Source organism: Cydia strobilella, chromosome 4, assembly GCF_947568885.1.
Source record: "Cydia strobilella chromosome 4, ilCydStro3.1, whole genome shotgun sequence".
In the NCBI taxonomy this organism is placed as follows: domain Eukaryota; kingdom Metazoa; phylum Arthropoda; class Insecta; order Lepidoptera; family Tortricidae; genus Cydia; species Cydia strobilella.
The window spans coordinates 16,906,869-16,926,260 of NC_086044.1; the positions used below are offsets into that span (position 1 = coordinate 16,906,869).

The 19,392-nt window shown below is 36.6% G+C and overlaps 2 protein-coding genes across 10 annotated transcripts in view; one reads left to right on the forward strand and one right to left on the reverse strand.

The window, feature by feature from the left end:
* LOC134740712 (whirlin) overlaps positions 1–19,392 on the forward strand; it is a 118,196-nt gene that overhangs the window by 82,332 nt on the left and 16,472 nt on the right. For all 9 annotated transcript variants that reach the window (XM_063673290.1, XM_063673281.1, XM_063673282.1 and 6 more), the window contains one exon: positions 4,427–4,528. In XM_063673290.1, the coding sequence (XP_063529360.1) occupies positions 4,427–4,528 (102 nt within the window). The remainder of the gene's footprint in view (positions 1–4,426; positions 4,529–19,392) is intronic.
* Positions 7,434–19,392, reverse strand: part of LOC134740716 (metallophosphoesterase 1 homolog) — a 74,925-nt gene continuing 62,966 nt past the window's right edge. Inside the window, exon 9 of the mRNA XM_063673297.1 lies at positions 7,434–7,573. The gene's annotated coding sequence lies outside the window, so the exon portion shown is untranslated. The remainder of the gene's footprint in view (positions 7,574–19,392) is intronic.

The window sequence follows — 19,392 nt, forward strand, 5'->3', positions numbered from 1 at the left end:
TTAAACTTTTCAGTTTGCGTCGGGTTTGAAAACATACATTTTACTTTATATTACTGTTTTAAATGCTTTTAATTAATTCCCGTTTGGTGGCTGCGACCGCACTCCATGTCTGACGTCAGTAATTAGCGATAAAATGTGGTCGCAATACCCACATACATTTATTTTATATACACACGCCATGTAGTACGTAGCCATACATCCATCATAGCTCCGCCTCGCCTTACTAATTAACTTAATACGTAAATTAATTAGCAGAGTTCGGACAAATTATCGCAAAAATAAATATGGTATGGAACAGGATAAAAAAATTGAACAATTTTGAACTGCAGTTTTGAGTATAATCTGGAAATATTATTCAAAAATACTGTACTTAATACGAATTTAGTAAATCTCGTCCTATTTTGAGATATAAATGATTTTTGATGGTTTTGCGATGATTTGTCCGACCTATGTTAATTAGCCAGGTTATTAAATTATTTGACATACAAAAACATTCACAATTCTCAGAAAAAATATATCGGGTTAGCAAAAACTTGGCAATGTGCGTCTTCGTGAAAGTAGTATGACTTCTTCTTCTCCTTTCTTCGTAAATAAAAACCTCTATATACCTTAAAAAGACTTGTGAAAAGCGAAGGGGTAGGCCAATAACTTTTATGGGTACAGAGGAGACCATTAGATGACATGGTAACGTAAGGTGTGTAACGAGCAAAACTTAATCGAGTAGGTAATCATCCTATTCATTCCGAGTTTAATATGAACAGTAACTGAATCTCTGCTTACCTATACGCCCTGGGAAAACACTAGGTTTATACTTACGTCGTATGCATGTAATGTATTGTAATTAATTATGAAAACTAGTGCTGACATGAATGACAAATTACAACCTGTGTAGTTTGTAATCAATCACTTAACAAAATAACTTGTAAACTGAATTGTACCGTCAGATTTGAGTCACAGCGCCTGCCAATATCAGAGCTGCAACGAGACACGTTGAAGTATTAATTTCGCTGCAGATTAACTGTTCCACGACGTTAATGTTTTGAAGTTTTAAGAGCTGTCACACACAGTAATGTTTCAATTATCTGAATCAAACTTGATTCAATTAATAGCATAATGAATGCATAGGTATCTATCTACCTACATATATTATAGGCTTCGTTCGTTGCTACATGTTCCTATTCTCGAGATCGTAATGAGAATGACGGCTAGCAAGAACAGTTTTTTGTGACCTTTTTTAAGATAAAAATTAGGTATGTTTTCCTCTGCACAGTCAACAGCAGAAGTAGCTAAGCGGGCTTGATCTTGAATAAAATAAGGCACAAATATACAACATTATTATAAAAAAATCAAGTGTGTGTACTTAATCGTTCGAACATCTCACCTGCTTAGTACTTCACCTGCTGAATGTATTATGTCGGTTCACGGCCATTGTTATCAGTTTAGTAAGGTAAGGTCAATGCGGCAAAATCCGTCAGCGGGAAATTCCATGAAAACACGAGCGGTTTTTTTTCATCTGTAGGAAATAGGTTCCATCTGCCTTTGAGTGCTGAAACTAAAAGCAATCACTGCTTGATGAGTTGAATGAAGTTAACAATCGTATAGGTACTATTGTTTGAAAAAAAAAAGCGCTCGTGTACGAAATTTTCCGCAGACGGATTTGGCCGCATTGATCTTGTGTGATATCAGTATTATATGACAATATGTCTTATATATAGGTAAATAGGTAAGTAATAGTACCTTCAAATCGAGCTAGTTCATTATCCTTTTTATGTCATGGAATGCTTTATTGAACTTTCTATGTTCGTGACGTGGTGTTAAAACTTACTTTACTTAGTATATAATTAAAGTGATTAATTAAGCTATGGTTAAGTTACTATTAGGTTTAGGTCAGATAGCTATTACGTTACGTTCACGTGATATTAATTTTTTGTGTGTCCAAAAAAATGTTAACTAATACTATATATTTGCAGGACGTTTATATTTTGCGTGACCGTTGCTTATGTCCTATAGTAAAACGCTAAGTAAAGTATGTGATTAGGCGATAAAACACGTTTTTGTAGTTATTTCAATCACGCAAATAGCACTGGGTCTAGTTCACTAGGCGCCTTATAGGCTCGGCAATTCTACAATATCAGCACGCGCCTTCTACCGCACGCGCGCTATTTCACAGCCAACTACCCATACAAATATTTACCTAAATGCCTAAATTACTTACTGTAAACACCACCCAAGTAGGTAACTTTTGGTGTGAAATTACCCCTCTGTCCTGTAGAATCTACCGTCTCGATCCACCAGTGGATTTAATAGCACGTTAAAGTTCACTGTGATCTACAGTGATTGCAATCCGGATTTTCACGGCGATTTCCGATCCGTTTTAAAATCCGATTTTTTGCCAAGCGGACCCCAGGCTCCCATGAGCCGTGGCAAAATGCCGGGACAACCCGAGGAAGATGATGATTTAAAACCCGAATTTTTTTTACTAAATCCGATTTTCGGATTTTTATGGTATAACCATGCAATATTGCAATTTAACGAGTGGAACTTACTGCCGGTCCGTAGCCCAAAATCTAACTATAATTATATTTTTCAAACGCTTAATGAATGCATTTTAAACAAGAGCTTACATTTTCGCTCCATTTTTAACACATTTATTAAGTAGATATTATTAGCGATATAAATAACAAGTGTCGAGCCGGAAAGATGGTTTTCTTCAACAGACATGCTTTGCAACTTGCAACCACTAAGGTTTTTTATTTATTTATTATTTTTTATAGTAAAACCATACGCATGGGCGTAGTGAGGGAATGTTACTGCGAAATCTAAAATTTTATTATCTATATACGAGTACAAGGTCGCGAGGAACCGGGAGGATTTTAACGACTAAAACTTAAGTGACTAAAATGTCGTCTGATGTTTTCCGTATTAAACAATATAGGCATTTCGAGATATTTTTGCCTCAACTTTACCCATTGTAAATTTGCAGTGAACACTGTGGGTTTAGTTGGACGTTGAGCCAAATTACGACTAACATATAATCTACTATTTCTTCCAACTTGTTTTGACTTGTATTGTATGTAACTATTGATAGCTACCATCCCTTAACCGACAAAAAATCAGAACTAGACTAGAGAGAACTAGACGGAGCCCCGCTTCCCGGGGCTTCTATTTCTGGGCGGTTTGCCCTCCGGGCATCTGAAGCTACCTAACAAACCTAACCTACCTACGTATTGATTTAGTGTGGCGTCCGTGAAAACATTACACTTTGGGGAAAAAAGCGTAGGTAGGTTAGGTTCGTTAGGTAGCTTCAGATGCCCAAAGGGCAAACCGCCCAGGAATAGGAGCCCCGCGAAGCTCCGTCTAGTTAAGTTGTGAAGTGTTTTTGGAAAAGAAACACTTCGTGCGGTTAATTGTGTTCGATCCGCTAGTGGAGCATATTAAGAGATGCGAGCATCACAGGATCCACCTAGACCAATGGTGGATCACAGTGAACTTTAGCGTGCTATTCCACTTGTGGATGGAGATGGTGGATTCTACAGGACACAGGGGAAATTACGTCCTTGAAAATATTAAAGTCCAATCTTGAACAGGCTCGTCGCGTACATTTTCAGAGAGGGCATTAGCGAAAACAATTCGGTAACTTATCAGTTAGCCGGCAGACTTGGCGCAGTGGAAACTGTGCCAACATGCAAAAATAGCGTCAAAAATCAATTGCATCGTCGGGATGGTCATCCCTCGCCCCAGTCTCACGGTGGGCTCCCGCTACTTCACACCAGCCAAAGACATCGAACTAGATAACCTGTCGGTTTCCCAAGTGTTATAATAATCCTTTACGCATGATTACCCTAAACATACCTAGCAAATAATATAAAAAAAGTGAATTTAGCGTAGTTTGTGTGGAACTTATAGTGTGAGCATTTTGTTAATTCGCGCGTGTTATGTTGTGCGTGCTAATTATGTTTCGTGCATGTGTATTTTGTGTGGTAGATACTTATTAAATATCCATTGTTGTGTTTTTATAACTGATCTATTTGTTGACTAAATCAAATTACATTCTTGTCAAAAGATTACCAAAATGTTTCACTAAGTATGTAATTCGTCTGACGGCTGTCTATTAGAATTGGTGCATATCCGCACCAAATATAATCTCATTATTGTCAAATTTAGTGATTTGGTAATTTAATACATTATTTAACAATACCAGCTACCTTTTAATTAAATATCCCTTCTGCGTTGTTCGGCTTGCATGCCGGCACATTCTATGGGGCACAGCCTGGCACACGTATCGTGACGCAGACTAATTTAACACCGGAGGCAGAGTTACCGTTTGCGTCATATGCTTGCTACACACTATCGTGTAAGGCTGCAACTCACTATTCCCAAGGTTTTTAACGAATATTGTGGTTTAATTTGATAATATTTTAAACAGGAATACGAAGAAGAAGGGCGGCGGTCGCGGCGACACTCGTCGCCGTGCAACTCTCGGGAAGGCAGCACGACCGCGTTGCACACGCAGCATTACGATGAACAGGTCAGTTACTGCACAGTATGCTTACGTTATACAACTGTGACTTACCTACAGTACCTACCTACCCATATTACAAATCTCGTCTGGCAAGTTAAATAAGGCTAATTCAATTCATTTTAGTGATAATGTGAAAACTGCGGTGATGCGACGATGTGAATTCGAAATTCATTATATAATTTATAGACATAGGTACCTACTTAAGGGAAATGCTAAGTAGCAATGTTCATTTCAAAGATTTACATTGTCATATTATTTAGGTATGGGATAGCGCCCAGTTTAATAAAAAAAAACCGTCGGTTCGTGATGAAATTGAATTTTGCGCAGTTATATAGTGCCCCAGAATACCACGTACACGCGTACAAGATCAAATACTTATGACACTAGTTTTCACATATATTGCTACTTGCATACCTGACATATGAGCCTCGCTTATTCTTCTTCGGAGCCCTCGTAAAAGGGAAATATGAGGCTTGGTTATATGAATTGTCTTCGGCTCAGTCGTTTCCCGCCAAAACTCGTTTGTAACTGAATAGTTTGGCGCCCCGCCAGGCTCGACATAGCCATCACCGTCCTAGTGGCCTCTCTAAAGTCCGTCACAGACGGAGCGATAATATATCGGCAGATACCGACAGATATCTTAGAGTATCGCTAAGCACTACACACGCCAATGATACCAAAATATATATCGCTCTCTGTATAGCACCTACATTGTGAGAGAGACAAAATATAGATACCAAAATAATACCTGACGATAAGATCGTAAGATACCAAAATATATATTACAGCTTCTTTTTTTTTTTTTTTTTGTATTTTCTGTAAATAATTTAATTTGTTCTAATACTTCTAACAGTAAAGATGTTATATCCGGGGACCGAGCTTTGCCATAGCGTTTTTTTTATTTTTTCTGTGTAAAAATAAGGGAAAACTACTTTTTCATCACACTTGCTCGAAATAGTATTTTATACAATCGTGATATAATAGAGAGCTTTTCAGTCGAGTACCGTGTTTAAGCAACGAAGCTTGCTGAGTTGCTTAAGTTGAGGTACGAGATTGAAAAGCTTGATTATATTCATATTCATATTTATTCATATTTATTTATTGCATCCATGGTACACAGGTGTTACACATATAATAGTTTCACATGGGCCCTGGTAGGGCAAGGCAATTATCTTAAATCTAAAGATTAATTTATATATGTACAATATGTGTGTGGACTCTGTCAAATAGGACGTAAAAGATATCGTATGATGCCGTATCTTACGGTATCCACCGATATATTATCGCTCCGACTGTGATGGGCTTAAGTGCTCTATGAAATATTATTGCTTTACCAGTAACTTGTTAAAAGCCTTTCTACGAGGACATTGTTTTTGACAAAAACGATACCTATCAGCGGCTTTAGTTACAAAGTCACCCAGCTTGCAAGTACCTATTATCAAAATACGAACAGCTGTTGTATAATAGCTTTATTTAAGTAATGTAAGTTACACTTTTTATAACTGACTTTTTTTTTACTTTTTTTGAATTTTTTATAAATTCATAGGCGTAAAAATTCAACAAGTCACAGTCGATCTGAATAATTCTCGATTGTCTGTTATAAATTCAGCATGTGTCATTCTCATCATCACCATTCTAGGTACTTCTAATCAGTATAATGCTGAATTTCAATGCACCACGGAAAGCAAGGGTTTTTGAATAAAAACTCAATCTCTCATCTTATATCTTATATTAAATAATAACTAATATATTTTTAATACATTCGGAGATTCGTTTTCTTAAACTATTTTATCAGTCTAAATAAAATTAACTAATCATAACTACGTGGCCAAAAATTTGAGTGGTGTCCTTCCTTAGTACAAGTTCTAAAAACTTACATAGTGCACTTAACTATAATTTTTAAAAGACGGATTACTGACAAACTTATGTTTACTAAGTTAGGCCGATGTCATAGAAATAAAAAAACCGGACAGTTTCCGTACAAATTTAACTTTTTTTATTTTTTTACAAATTATGAGTTTTGAGATTTTTCCCTGTACTTGTAGTCTATGACGATATTATTACTTGCCACATTTCATAGTTCTACGTCAACGGGAAGTACCTACACTATAAATTTTGATTCCCTCGAGTGTCGAACTATACGTTTTTTGCGGCATAAACGGCCGTATCTTTTTTTACGTTAACTTTAGAAGTTTGATTTTTTCACAGCTTCAAGGGACCATAGACCTGATCATATTATTATGGTCTTAATTTCAACTCGATATCTCCACGCATTTCCGAGATAAAGGGGTCTTGACAGACAGACGGACAACAAAGTGATCCTATAAGGGTTCCGTTTTTTCCTTTTGAGGTACGGAACCCTAAAAATAGGCTGATGACAAAATTCTACCTGCAGCTAATTTAAGATGTGGTAGTTGTTACATTCTTGGACAAAAGTTTGTTTTTGTTTTCATACGGTTAAAGGATCGACCACCCAGATCCTTGACGCAGCGTGCGTTAGCGAATTTATATTTATTTTAACCTGCGGTCTATATCTGCGGTATCTCTTAACCATCGAACACGGCTTATGATTATTAAGAATGTTATGTGTACATAAGGATTAAAACTGGAGACTTGGGAAGTATCAATGGTGTAAACACCAAATCGTTATATTTTGAACACCATTTCTACAGCCACTTCACCGTCAGTGAGGGATACAATCATTTAGAGATTTTAGAGGGTCACGCGTGGAATCGATTACATCTAATGCTAACTTAAACCCGCACTGCTCGATCGAAGGTCATAGCTTTTCCTGCAGCGTCCGGCGCAATTCCTCGGTGGCTTTAGTGAGATCTTTCCTGTCGTGGTGCCGCTGCTTGCCGCCCAAGTCTCCCCCGCAGTCCTCCAGGTAATCCTTCGGCGGCTCCGCCGGGTATTTTGTCCCGAACTTTGGTCGCGGGATGCGGACGCGCTTTACATCATCCAACCAGCTTTCCATTTTCTATGACACAAGGGGCTGATGTAATTGTTATGCAGCGGGTCCCCTGTCAGGTTATACGAGTTAACTGATACCTGTAAACAAAACAGTAAACTTGAGTGTCTATGAAATGCAAATACTATATTATTCATATTGCGTTCAGTCAATGTGACTGGATTGCAGTGTGAAATAAAACGCAAGGACAAAGTTTAATTTCAGTAAGTATAATTTACTAATTATGCTGGCTCAACGACTTTTTTAACTAACTTGCCGCTCGACACCAGAGAATGTCATTAAATTAATATATTTGACGACCGGTCTGGCCTAGTGGGTAGTGACCCTGCCTATGAAGCCGATGGTCCTGGGTTCGAATCCCGGTAAGGGCATTTATTTGTGTGATGAGCACAGATATTTGTTCCTGAGTCATGGATGTTTTCTATGTATTTAAGTATTTGTATATTATATACAATATCGTTGTCTGAGTACCCACAACACAAGCCTTCTTGAGCTTACTGTGGGACTTAGTCAATTTGTGTAAGAATGTCCTTATAATATTTATTTTATTTATTTATTTATTTTTATGTATAGTCGTCTTAATACCAATTAAGATTTACTTCTTGTTTGATTGAGTAGTAACAGTCAAAAAAAGAGTAAGAAGTCGTACGTGCAATGAACTTGTACTAAAAGATTTCACAAGTAAGGAGACAATCAACTGATATAACAGATCATATCTAATCTCATTTTAAACGATACAAAACGTGGCAACACGCATTTATGACGCCGGCGTCAGTTGGCAATTGTTAGCCAATGGTTGCGCAAGTCTCGTCGCGATGGTCAGTGGGCCATGCTTAAACATAAACACCCCTCAGGTACGACTTGTACCATAACTTTGTATACCTAAGACAAGGACAGCTGCAGCGAACACTTTATAAGTGTGATTATTCTAAAATTTTATGTGCTCGATGTAATCTAGTAGCAAAAAAAGAAAATATCTTTGGTTACTTAACTTCGTCTATGAGAACAATGAGTTAAATCGATTTTGCAACTACTACGTCGTTACTATAGGATATTTCTACAAAGCCACTGTTAATGCTCACTTGAACAAGACTTTGTACAGTATTTAGATCCTATAATAACCCAAGCAACATTAATTCTTATGGCCCTGTCACAAAGGCTCCAACAAATCGTAACTTTTCTCGTTATTACGTCATTACTATGGTTATTAACTACTTAATAGCCGACTTTTCGTTTTCTTTGTCATTTACTTAATCCATTCACGCTACCGCCTCGGTTATGGTGTTTTAAGTGGGAGTTTTAGAAGATGTGGAAGTAAAAAGCTTGCATATGAAGATCTCAACATTCTCAAGGATAGGAGAGTCGCAGTCGCAGCATTATAAATTGGTTTTCCTGTGATACCTACTATCTGTCTACACCTGCTACTTTCGCTTTTTAACACTGACACATAATTCACTCTATTTTCTAAAGATAAATCCTTCATAGAACTCATTTCTCTTCTTGATTTGTCTTTATTGCTTCAGGTGTAGTGTATGCTTTTTATGCCCCTGAACATATGACACAATTTACCCGTCTTTTTGGCGTACTAACTATGTGAGTAATGTGAGACTTAGTACATAGATGTAGCGAAACCAATACAAATAACAATTAAGAAATATAAAACTACGTTATTTACCTACCTACCTAAATGTTTGCATGTGTCATTACGGGAAATACTTTAATTAGTGTATTGACACTATTGACAATACTATGAACCAATAAAATAATTTTATTAAGGAAATGAAAATTTGTCATGATGAATGACAATGATTAATGGAGGGTTAGCGCGCGCGCCGGCTAAGACAAAGATCTGCATGCACGATCGGCTCTCTCCGGAGAAAGTGAGGCTAAACGCGGTGGCATTATTCTATTTGACGCTTTCAATAGCCTTGTTTCACGTTGAATTATTGAACTGATCTCTTATAACCATTATATCCTCCATAAAAAAAAACTGAAAATAACTAAATATTTTTCAGTGTTTTTGTTACCTCCATATAAAATGCATACTTATATTATAAGTATGGAAAAACAAAACTATAAAATTAATATTGAATTGGTTAAAAACACGAATGAAGAATCATTGAAGACTGCACATTGTTGCCGAGGGATGGAAAAAAAACCGGTCAGGTGCGAGTTCGTTTAACTCGCGCACCGAGGTTTCCGTACAAATTTTAAATTTTCCCATGTAACTATAATCACGGAAGACTATTGACCAGAATCATAAGCCTAATTGTGTATAGCCCCATCTATCCGCAAATCGCGCAAATCTAACAAATTTGCGCGACCTGTATATATGTTGGTTTTTCTGGGATAATTTTTTATCATGTGAACCGATTTCATCAATTTTTGTTTTATTTAAAAAGAAGGTGGTGTTAGTGTAATCTCATAGATATTTCAAGTAACACCCGCAAAGGGGCTTAAATAGCAAATTAAATTACAAAATGTTTCTTTATTATTATTTTTATTTTTTAATAGCCTGTTAAAGTGTCCCACTGCTGGGCAAAGGCCTCTCCCCTTGATCTCCACAACTCCCGCTGTTGTGCTTTTTCCGGCCAGTTACTGATGAAGGTGTCTAAGTCGTCCCGCCATCTCCGTCTGGGCATGTCACGTCCGCGCTTCTTTTGCGGCATCCACTTGGTGGCTATACTAGCCCACCTATCCGGATGCATGCGGCAGACGTGACCCGCCCAGTCCCACTTCTCCCCTAGCAACTACACTTTGAAATTTTGCCCCATCTTTATATTGGGCATTTTCCATAATTAATAAAAAAATATTTAAAAATTACACTTTCAATGTGTTTGGGTTAGTGTTCCTCATGACTATTCCAAATTTCAAATCGATAGCTTAAGTAGTTCTCGAGATATTTAGCAATGTGACAGACAGACGTACGGACAGTCGCACCATAAGGGTTCATTTTGTGCCTTTTTGGTACGGAACCCTAAACAGGCATTTTCTGACGAGGTGCCTAGTTAGGCACTTTGCGTTTTCAATTTACGAACAAAATGCGACCATTACCGAGCATATATGTTTGAGAAAAAACTATTCCTATACAGGGTGGCCAAAAATATGTTTATTCCCGTTGCCAGGGAGATTTTGGGATTATACTAAGCAACTTTTACTATGGGACCAACCCCGAAATCGCGAAAAAATAATTGGCTGTTTCATACATTTTGGCTGGTTCATTTTCTATGGGAGGGTAAAATTTTTTTTCGCTATTCCGTGGTTGGTCCCATAGTAAAAGTTGCTCAGTATAATCCCAAAACCTCCCTGGCAACGGGAATGCACAGATTTGTATATGTATGTAAATAAAGTCAGAAATTATGGTTTTGTACTAGACCATTGGATTCTTTACGTAGGTATGTATATATATAATCTCATCGGTAATAAGTAGATAGTGGAAGTATCGCAAAATCGAGTGGTGGTTAGAGCAATTGGACATCATTAATAGGTAATATCACGCGAACCACGCAGAAGGTGGATAATTTCGAAATGTAAGTAATGTCTTAGAAAGCGGGTCGCTGGAAGCCAATAACTATACTTTATGGTGTTCTGGTTTAGTTAGGATTGCCGTGACTCAGAGTCGTAGGTGCGATACGGCGCCGGCGCTAAACGACAACCGGACAGACACCTGATTTTTCCTAGAATAAACTGTGAGAAAGTGAAAGAGATCTTAATTAAAAACCTGTTTCATGATTTTGTACTTATTTTGCCCGTATTTTTTTGTCAACAAGCGTGCTGAGTGCGCCAGTTTAGGTGATGATATTAGTGACTCGACGTGTGTGTTTTGTAAGGCGAACTCAATATGCATTTATGCACTTTGTAAAGTAGCAAAAAGCCGATACAGACAGATTGCAACGCGACTGCAATTTGTATGGGAACTGCACGCTGACTGCACGCCAACTGCAACGTCGGCGTGCAGTTCCTATACAAGTTGCAGTCGGGTTGCAGTCCGTCTGTACCGGCCCTAAGCTGCTAAAACTCTATAATGTAGTAGTTAGCAGATTTATACGTTATCACTTAATATTGTCTTCGGTTACCGCGATAGTTACTCATGAAATAAAACGTTATCACTTGTTAAGTTCGTTTAATCATATATATATATACTATATTATGTAGTCAACGTTATTTTTAAAAATAAGTACAAGCTGGATAAAAATCAGTAGGTAAACGAATATCGACAACCGATAAATCGCATGTCGTTAGTGTTGTGTGTCGACAGAGTAACATCCCTAGTGCGCAAAACTTTCAAAGTGATAAACGAGACCAAGTGCGGGTAGTTCGAAAAACACGCGCGGCTAGAAGATGTTGATGTCAATTTTAGCCAGTCTTCTTCGAAACCACGGGGACAACGCCGTCCTCGATACGCGATTTAGACCCGTTTTACAATTTAATAAGCAGTAGGTAAGTTTAATAGGACCATAGAGTAACTTATACTAGAGCGGTACGTCATAGTAAATTTTGTAACCCCAGTAAATTCACTGCCATCTGTCGACACACTTTAAAGCTAAAAATGAAGATTTATAAAAATACGATAAAATGTATTTAAATATGGATAAATGATTTCTTTATTTGCATTAATCATTTTTATGATTTTGACCCATGTTCTTTGACTGATATGCGTTTAAATTGTTAAATAACAAACGAAACCGTCAACGCCACCTATACGACAGTAGGCCAAAGCTAGTAGCGCCCTCTGATCGAGAATCAAATTTTCTTGATTTTCGAGGCACGTTTTTTTCTTAGACTGTATCCATCTATTACGGAGTTATATCTATCTTTGATAGGACAGATGCAGCCGGAGTCGAATGCAAATGACAACAATAGTACCTATTCACGTTTCGCTTAACGTGACGCGAGTCTTGCTGGAATTGTCCCGCCGCGCCGATCCCTTGCATAATTCTCCAAACATTTTATCTACATTGAAATCTTTCCAAATGTAACTTCTACACTGGTGTGTACTATTCTACACTGGTCAGTTCGTGGCCATGCGCTTAAGAGGCCGGTGTCGATTTTAGTCGCTAAAATGTAAAATTGATAGATTTAGTCCGTGAAATTTTACACCTTTTGTTACCTAATTGAAATAACAAGTACTGGTTTCTATTAGCACGTCTTCTTATCTTACCTTTTATCAGATCAATTTTTTGAAAACAGACTCACTAAATCAGTAATGTTTGCTTTTCTGATGGACGTTTAGGTAAACGCGCGTAAAGCACTGATTTTGTCGCTCTTATTTGTAAATTACGTAAAGTTTGGACTGCTAAACATGGTAATTTTGTATTACACATATCCTGTACTTGACGTTTATCAGACTACATTTTTATTATTATGACTTTGAAGTAGTGTAAATGAAAGTTAGACGTAATCAAATTTCTCCAGAAATTTCTTCAAAACAAGTGACAATTTCTCTGAAAATCGACTTAATTTCAACGTAATTTTGATACCTAAACAATCTACAACATTTGCTGAAACTATTCTTATACATCAATTTGTATAATTTACCACCATGATTTTTTGATGAATTTTTAAAAACTGCCTCTTCTCTTCATGCATTACCGGTGACGCACGCTCCCGACCTCATTATTAAAAGGCAAGATGAGAAGACGTGCTAATAGAAATCAATACTTGTTATTTAGATATTATGTAACAAAACGTGTATAATTTCAACGACTAAATCTATCAATTTTACATTTTTGCTCCAAAATCGACTACGGCCTCTTAATAAGCGTTGAGAGACCTTACCGCCGAATCGAAGCGTTATACACAAACTTTTAATTATTAGCACAAAAGGTGTAATAAATACCTAGGTATAGAAAAAGCATGGTGTAGATACTGTAGATAATGCACGAAAAAAACTCTAGAAGTTAGCCCTTAGCTATTTTTAACCTGCTGTTAAGTTCATTGGGATGACAGAAGTGAATATTTTTAAATAATAAATAATTTTTATTACGGTATACCTACATATTAAATTATATAGCCAGGCCTAATGCGAACGGATTTTTTTTGCTTCGAGCTAAATATAAAAACAAATTTTTCGTAAATGTGCGGCGTAAGTCCACTTTGCCTGCCTATAACAACAATTGATATTGAATAAATATCCACTTTGGGCGTCTCTTAAAGCCGTTCGCGGTTTATTATATAAAGGGCGATATTTCCACGACGCATGTTATAGGAAAGGCAGTTCCGAATGAAGTAGTTATGGTTAATGTGTTATGTGCCCGACACGAACTTCAGATTGCTTTCGTACGTGACACCATATACTAAGCTCAATTGAACCTCGCAACCCACATGTCTTACTTTCTCTACATTAATACGTAAGACAATTCTTAGATTCGCTTAATACAATTACCAACTTGATCCTTCGTGGAAACTTTATATTTTTGTACGTTATTGAACGTAGCCGCAAAGTTATCCCACAAATTAAATGTAAATACCTACGAGTAGGTAGTTATTTCACAGTGTAAATCTAAAGGTACCATGACTTTTTTAATTAACACAAGAGGGTCAGCACCCCTATTAAATCGACGCCAAATTAGGTTTTGGTTAGGTAACTTAACAAACTTAACTATGGTTCCAGTTGATAGAAATTACACGTAACGTTACAGATACAAATATATGAGTGAGATGAAATTGGTATTTTTTATGTACAATTTTATGATATCAAGGCCACGGCCATATCACAACGAACAAAAAATACAGCTAAACACCGCTTCAGATCTGTTACACTTTTTCGTACTTATAACTTTTTACGAGTCGTGAACCAACTAATGATAATGTACAAGTGAGTCACGCTGGTTACCGTTGCAACAACAATGTGACGGCTCCTCCGATGCACCCGTGGCCCAGTGGCCCACGGCAGATAACACTTCTTTGTTCCTGGATCGGTTCACACGTGAGACTGATGACATGCGTCACTATTGTTCTAATTCAATAATCTAACAGTAATAAATGAGTATTTAAACGCAACTTCAATTGACCTTCTAAGGAGATATATTTAATTAATGAACCGCTTAGTAATTAATTCATTAATAATTGTTTTCTCCAGTAGTTACTAGATATAACCGCTTATTGGCTACATAAAATTGTTTAGTAGGCTTCGGTTACGAGATTGAGGTAGGCTTGGAATAAGCATTTGCTTAGGGTTATTCTAAGTTTATTTATCAACGTGCTATTAGTGTCGTAGAATTGAATCAAAAACTTATTGGTAAACTAATCAATATTGTTTGAAGTTGAGCCCGACGCTGCTGATGCGACGACGACGATGTTAGAAGATTGAATTACAATTACATTAAAATCATTATTTTATTTATTTTTCAATTTAACACATACAGTGTAGTTACACATGTTAATTATTACAGAAATTGTAACAAGAGAACAAAAACCACAGGAAATTCATTTATTTAGAGGCAGGACTTAGGTAGTAACATTATCGATAATACTCGTAATACAAAAATGGAGCTTATGGTAGCTGAATCCAGGCCCTCATCCATACTATCATTGGGTAGTTTTTATCCCAGAAATCATCCTTTAAGGGGGTGAAAAGGGGGGTGGAAGTTTGTATGGGAAATCGATAAAAAGCAGATTGGATAAAAAATAACCTACCCAAATTACTAACTCCACGCGGGCAAAAGCTAGTTAGTAATATAACCGGAATAATACACAATAATTATTTTTCGGAGTAATGAAGTAGGGTCCACAACATGAACTAAATAAGAAATTAAAGCTTACCGGTTCAACTTGTTCCAACTTGGTCCCAACTAAAAAGCGAACAGGAAGACGCGATTTACATGCTAGTATCGCCTGGCTCAATATTTCCTGTAATTGCCAGTTTCCCGTCTCGTTACGTTATACTTTCGCACGTTTACTGAGATTAAGTGCGGCAAAGCACGGAAAGGAAAATAGAACAGCACTGTCAGTTTCATAAGATTGATATAAGATCTAATCGTGAACCTTCCTGTTAGAAACTGCGTATGTATATATGAAATGGGATAAGATTATACTTTATAGCTATCCGTATGAGGCTTCACAGGACAGTTTCTCCTTATAGGCACTTATTGATTGTAAGGTAGCTTTACGTCATCAGCTTTTCAGATATAGCTGGGGACAAAACATATTTATTATAGATTCAGGCTGCTACAAGCTGCGGTGAGAGGGTTCCTTTTTACGGATGTTGAAGAACAAGGTACCTACGTACATTACGTTTACCTATATCCGGAAATTGGGTAAATGGTTAACGCATGAGCATTAACTTCAGAGCATTACCAAAGACTCAGATGTTTGTACTTAATAGGTATGTAGGTACCTACATACATTCCAAATTGACATCCGGTGTACGGTATTGCCAACGTACGAGTATCTAGTAAGTAGTAGGGTGGCCGAACAGGCTTTAGGTTACTTTTCGCTCATGTCGTCGCGAAAGTGGTGGGGGTAGTTGCTGTTACGTCATAAAGTCGGCAGTACAAAGTTTTTTACTTTTTTATTTTAAACATACCATGTGTGATACCAAATGAAAAAGCTTTGTGAGTAGATCACATATATAACATACTGTAAGATTTTCACTTCTTCAAATCTACAATTGACTTTGAACTGCTCTGAATTTAAAATGACTGAATGGATTATTCTAAAATACATACCAACTGACTGTAAATATCTTCTATATAATGTTAACCAGATATATCAAAAAATAAAGAAAGTACATCAAGTTGAAAAAAAAGTATAATTCTCTGTTACGTTTAACTGCAACTATTATTAAAACAAACAAAAAACCTGACTGTTTACCCCTTTTTTCATTAGCGGGCGCCATTTTCAAAATTTATATAGCCTAATATCATAATTCTGACGAATTCAGCCACACCTCATGTCAAAAACCGTTCAGTCGTCTGGGCTGTAGGGCTTGCCAAATAAATGAACATATATACATACCCACGCTCGAAAAACATTACCCTCCTTCTGATGCAATCGGGTAAAAATACGTTTCCAGTAAAAAAAATAGTATAAAATGGTATTAAAATGCTAATTTTTTTCTCACTATAGCAATATGGGTACCAAATGAAGTAATAAGACCATTTTAATAATATATGTAAACAGACGGGTTTTTTGTTTCTTTTAATAATAGTTGCAATTTAATGTAACAGAAAATTATACTTTTTTTCAACTTGATGTAACTACTTTCCTTATTTTTGAATATATCTGGTTAATTGTTTTTAGACATTATATAGAGGGTATTCCCAGTCATTTTAGTGCAGTTCAGATCCGGAAACCGCTACCAAGTTTTAGTATGTTGTTGGGCATGGTACTGGGTCTCCGAAACTGCCGGGAGACAGCGGCGCCGACCATCTACTTCAGCGGAATGACGTCATCAAAATGACTCCCGCCTCGTTGCGAATATTGCATTTTGCACCATACAAAGTGCACAGTTATGAATTATGCAAAATATGGTCTAGCTAGGATGCAGGTGGGTGATGGCGGTGAATGGCCGCATAGTGTTTGACTAGCGGGACCGCGCGACGTCATGTGCGTCTCCGCTCCCACGCGCCGCGCTAATTGCCAGCTTTGTTTGCCTCGAAACCTGTACGAATTAGGGATTGCAGAACCGGTACTGTTTCAAAGAACCGGGATTTTCGGTACCAGGCATGAATGGAACCGGGATTTCCCGGTACTTTCGAGAGTTCCTTAAAAAACAGTTTTTACCTAAATTTTCAGTAAAAAAATCGTAAAACGACCGTAAATCTTTCTCTAAACATTGGTACAATATAAAAAGTACCATAAAGAAGGCACACACACTTCTTTTTTACGAAAATATTATTATGACTCTTAAAGCCACACAACCATTGCCTACATTAACTGTGATGGACTGCCTTTGCGTACTATATTACTAAATAATATACAAAAAAATTGAATTTGTGGCTCAGTAATAAATAATTATATCATCAATTATTTTAAATGTGTAATTCGTTTTCGTGAAAAAGGATTTAAAAATGTTAATAATCATTTTCGTATGCGTTCAAAATAGGCTGTGGCAGGGATATCTTACCTACGTCCTACGTACATATAATTACAGAACTATCAATACGAAGGACCAAGACATTAAATTATTCAGCCAGAATTAAGAATTTACCAAGGCATATGTGCAGACATAGAGATTTTTCTAGCACGAACGTCATGTTGTTAGTGCTTGACAAAATAAAAACATCCACAATTCTGTAATCGATAAGCACCCCTTCAACGTTAATCATTTTCCATATTTCTGCTATGCACCCATTACATCAGTGGAAGTTCAAAATCTTTTATTCAATCTATGCGGGTTTTTTCTTTTTCAAAAAGACGAAGAAGTTTGACACCCGAAATTATGGGAAACAATAATAATTTATTAATTATAATCAAATGTTAAAAATTACAATTTAACAAAGCTCCACAAAACTGTAATTAGTTTGACTTTGGTAGTGTACTTCGAGAATCATGTAAGAAAACCTGTGTGATGGTTTTATTGACGATGGCAATTTGAAAACCAATCTAGGTTTATGTGTGTCATGCAGTTATTTTTTTAAATTATGTACTATGCAGGTGAAGTATTAAAAATATTCTTGTTCATTTATTTCCAAACAAGCCACATTTGTTTATATTTATAACATTATTATGGCAGTTATAAGATATCGATAATATAAGATATCGATGAACTAAATCTCGGAAGGAAGTCATTAGCGTTGCGTCGTTCGTGCTAGTAAAATCTCCATGACTACATAATATGTGTCACTGTAATATATTAATTCATTTTAAAAATGGTGTTATCATATGAGCCTCTTATACAGTGTTCGAATTAAAAGGAGTATTTTATTAATTCCAAATGTCTTTCTATTTTTTGCTCCTATTTAGTACTTATACATACAACTAATTATTCGTATAAAATTATTTATCGTAGAAAGAAACACTTATGCCCATAGTTTCAAATTGCGCTGTTTTATATTGTCAGCATTGTCAAACCCACAGACTATGTTTTGATTTTAATATGTGGTCAGCCGTAAACGTATTAGCCTTAGATTGATAAAATATATTTATTTAAAGAACATGATATTGCATGCTATGTAACAGAAAACAGTCAAAAATTGTGCCGGAAATGTTAGTCCCGAAAATCCCGAAAGTATGAAATTGATATAGAAACATTGTATATTAATAATATATATCGTCGATGCGCTTACTAAAACAGATATGACAGTGCGAGATTTTTATCAAACCTAATTATTAGGAAATAAAACTATGAAAACGGATTATATCGCGTATATTGAATTTATAATACATCCCGACGTTTCGAACTCTTTACAGCGTTCGTGGTCAACGGGTGACTGACCCCCACCCGTTGACCACGAACGCTGTAAAGAGTTCGAAACGTCGGGATGTATTATAAATTCAATATACGCGATATAATCCGTTTTCATAGTTCTAATTATTAGGGTTTGCTTTCGGGAAATATCGGTACCGAAAGCACCGGAAATTCCCGGGATTTCAAAATTAAAATCTCGGTTCTTTGCTTGGCTCTAAATCCCGGGAATTCCCGGTACTTTCGGTACCGGTATTTCCCGGGAGCAAACCCTGGTACGAATATACCACTCGATACTCATTTACAACGTTTACTCTACGCAGATACCTATATCGATGTCCATATCTGTAGGTTTTGTCAATAAATTATTCTTATACTTACTAACTTATTCTTATATCGATTATCGCCGGGCCTCAAATCATGATAAGTAACTGTAGATTCTACCTACCCTATACTTATTTACTCTTCACAGATTTATCAGTTATCAAGTATTCTCGAATCGAACAAAGTGCCTACCTAAATGAGTCCATGTGCGATATCCCACTCAAT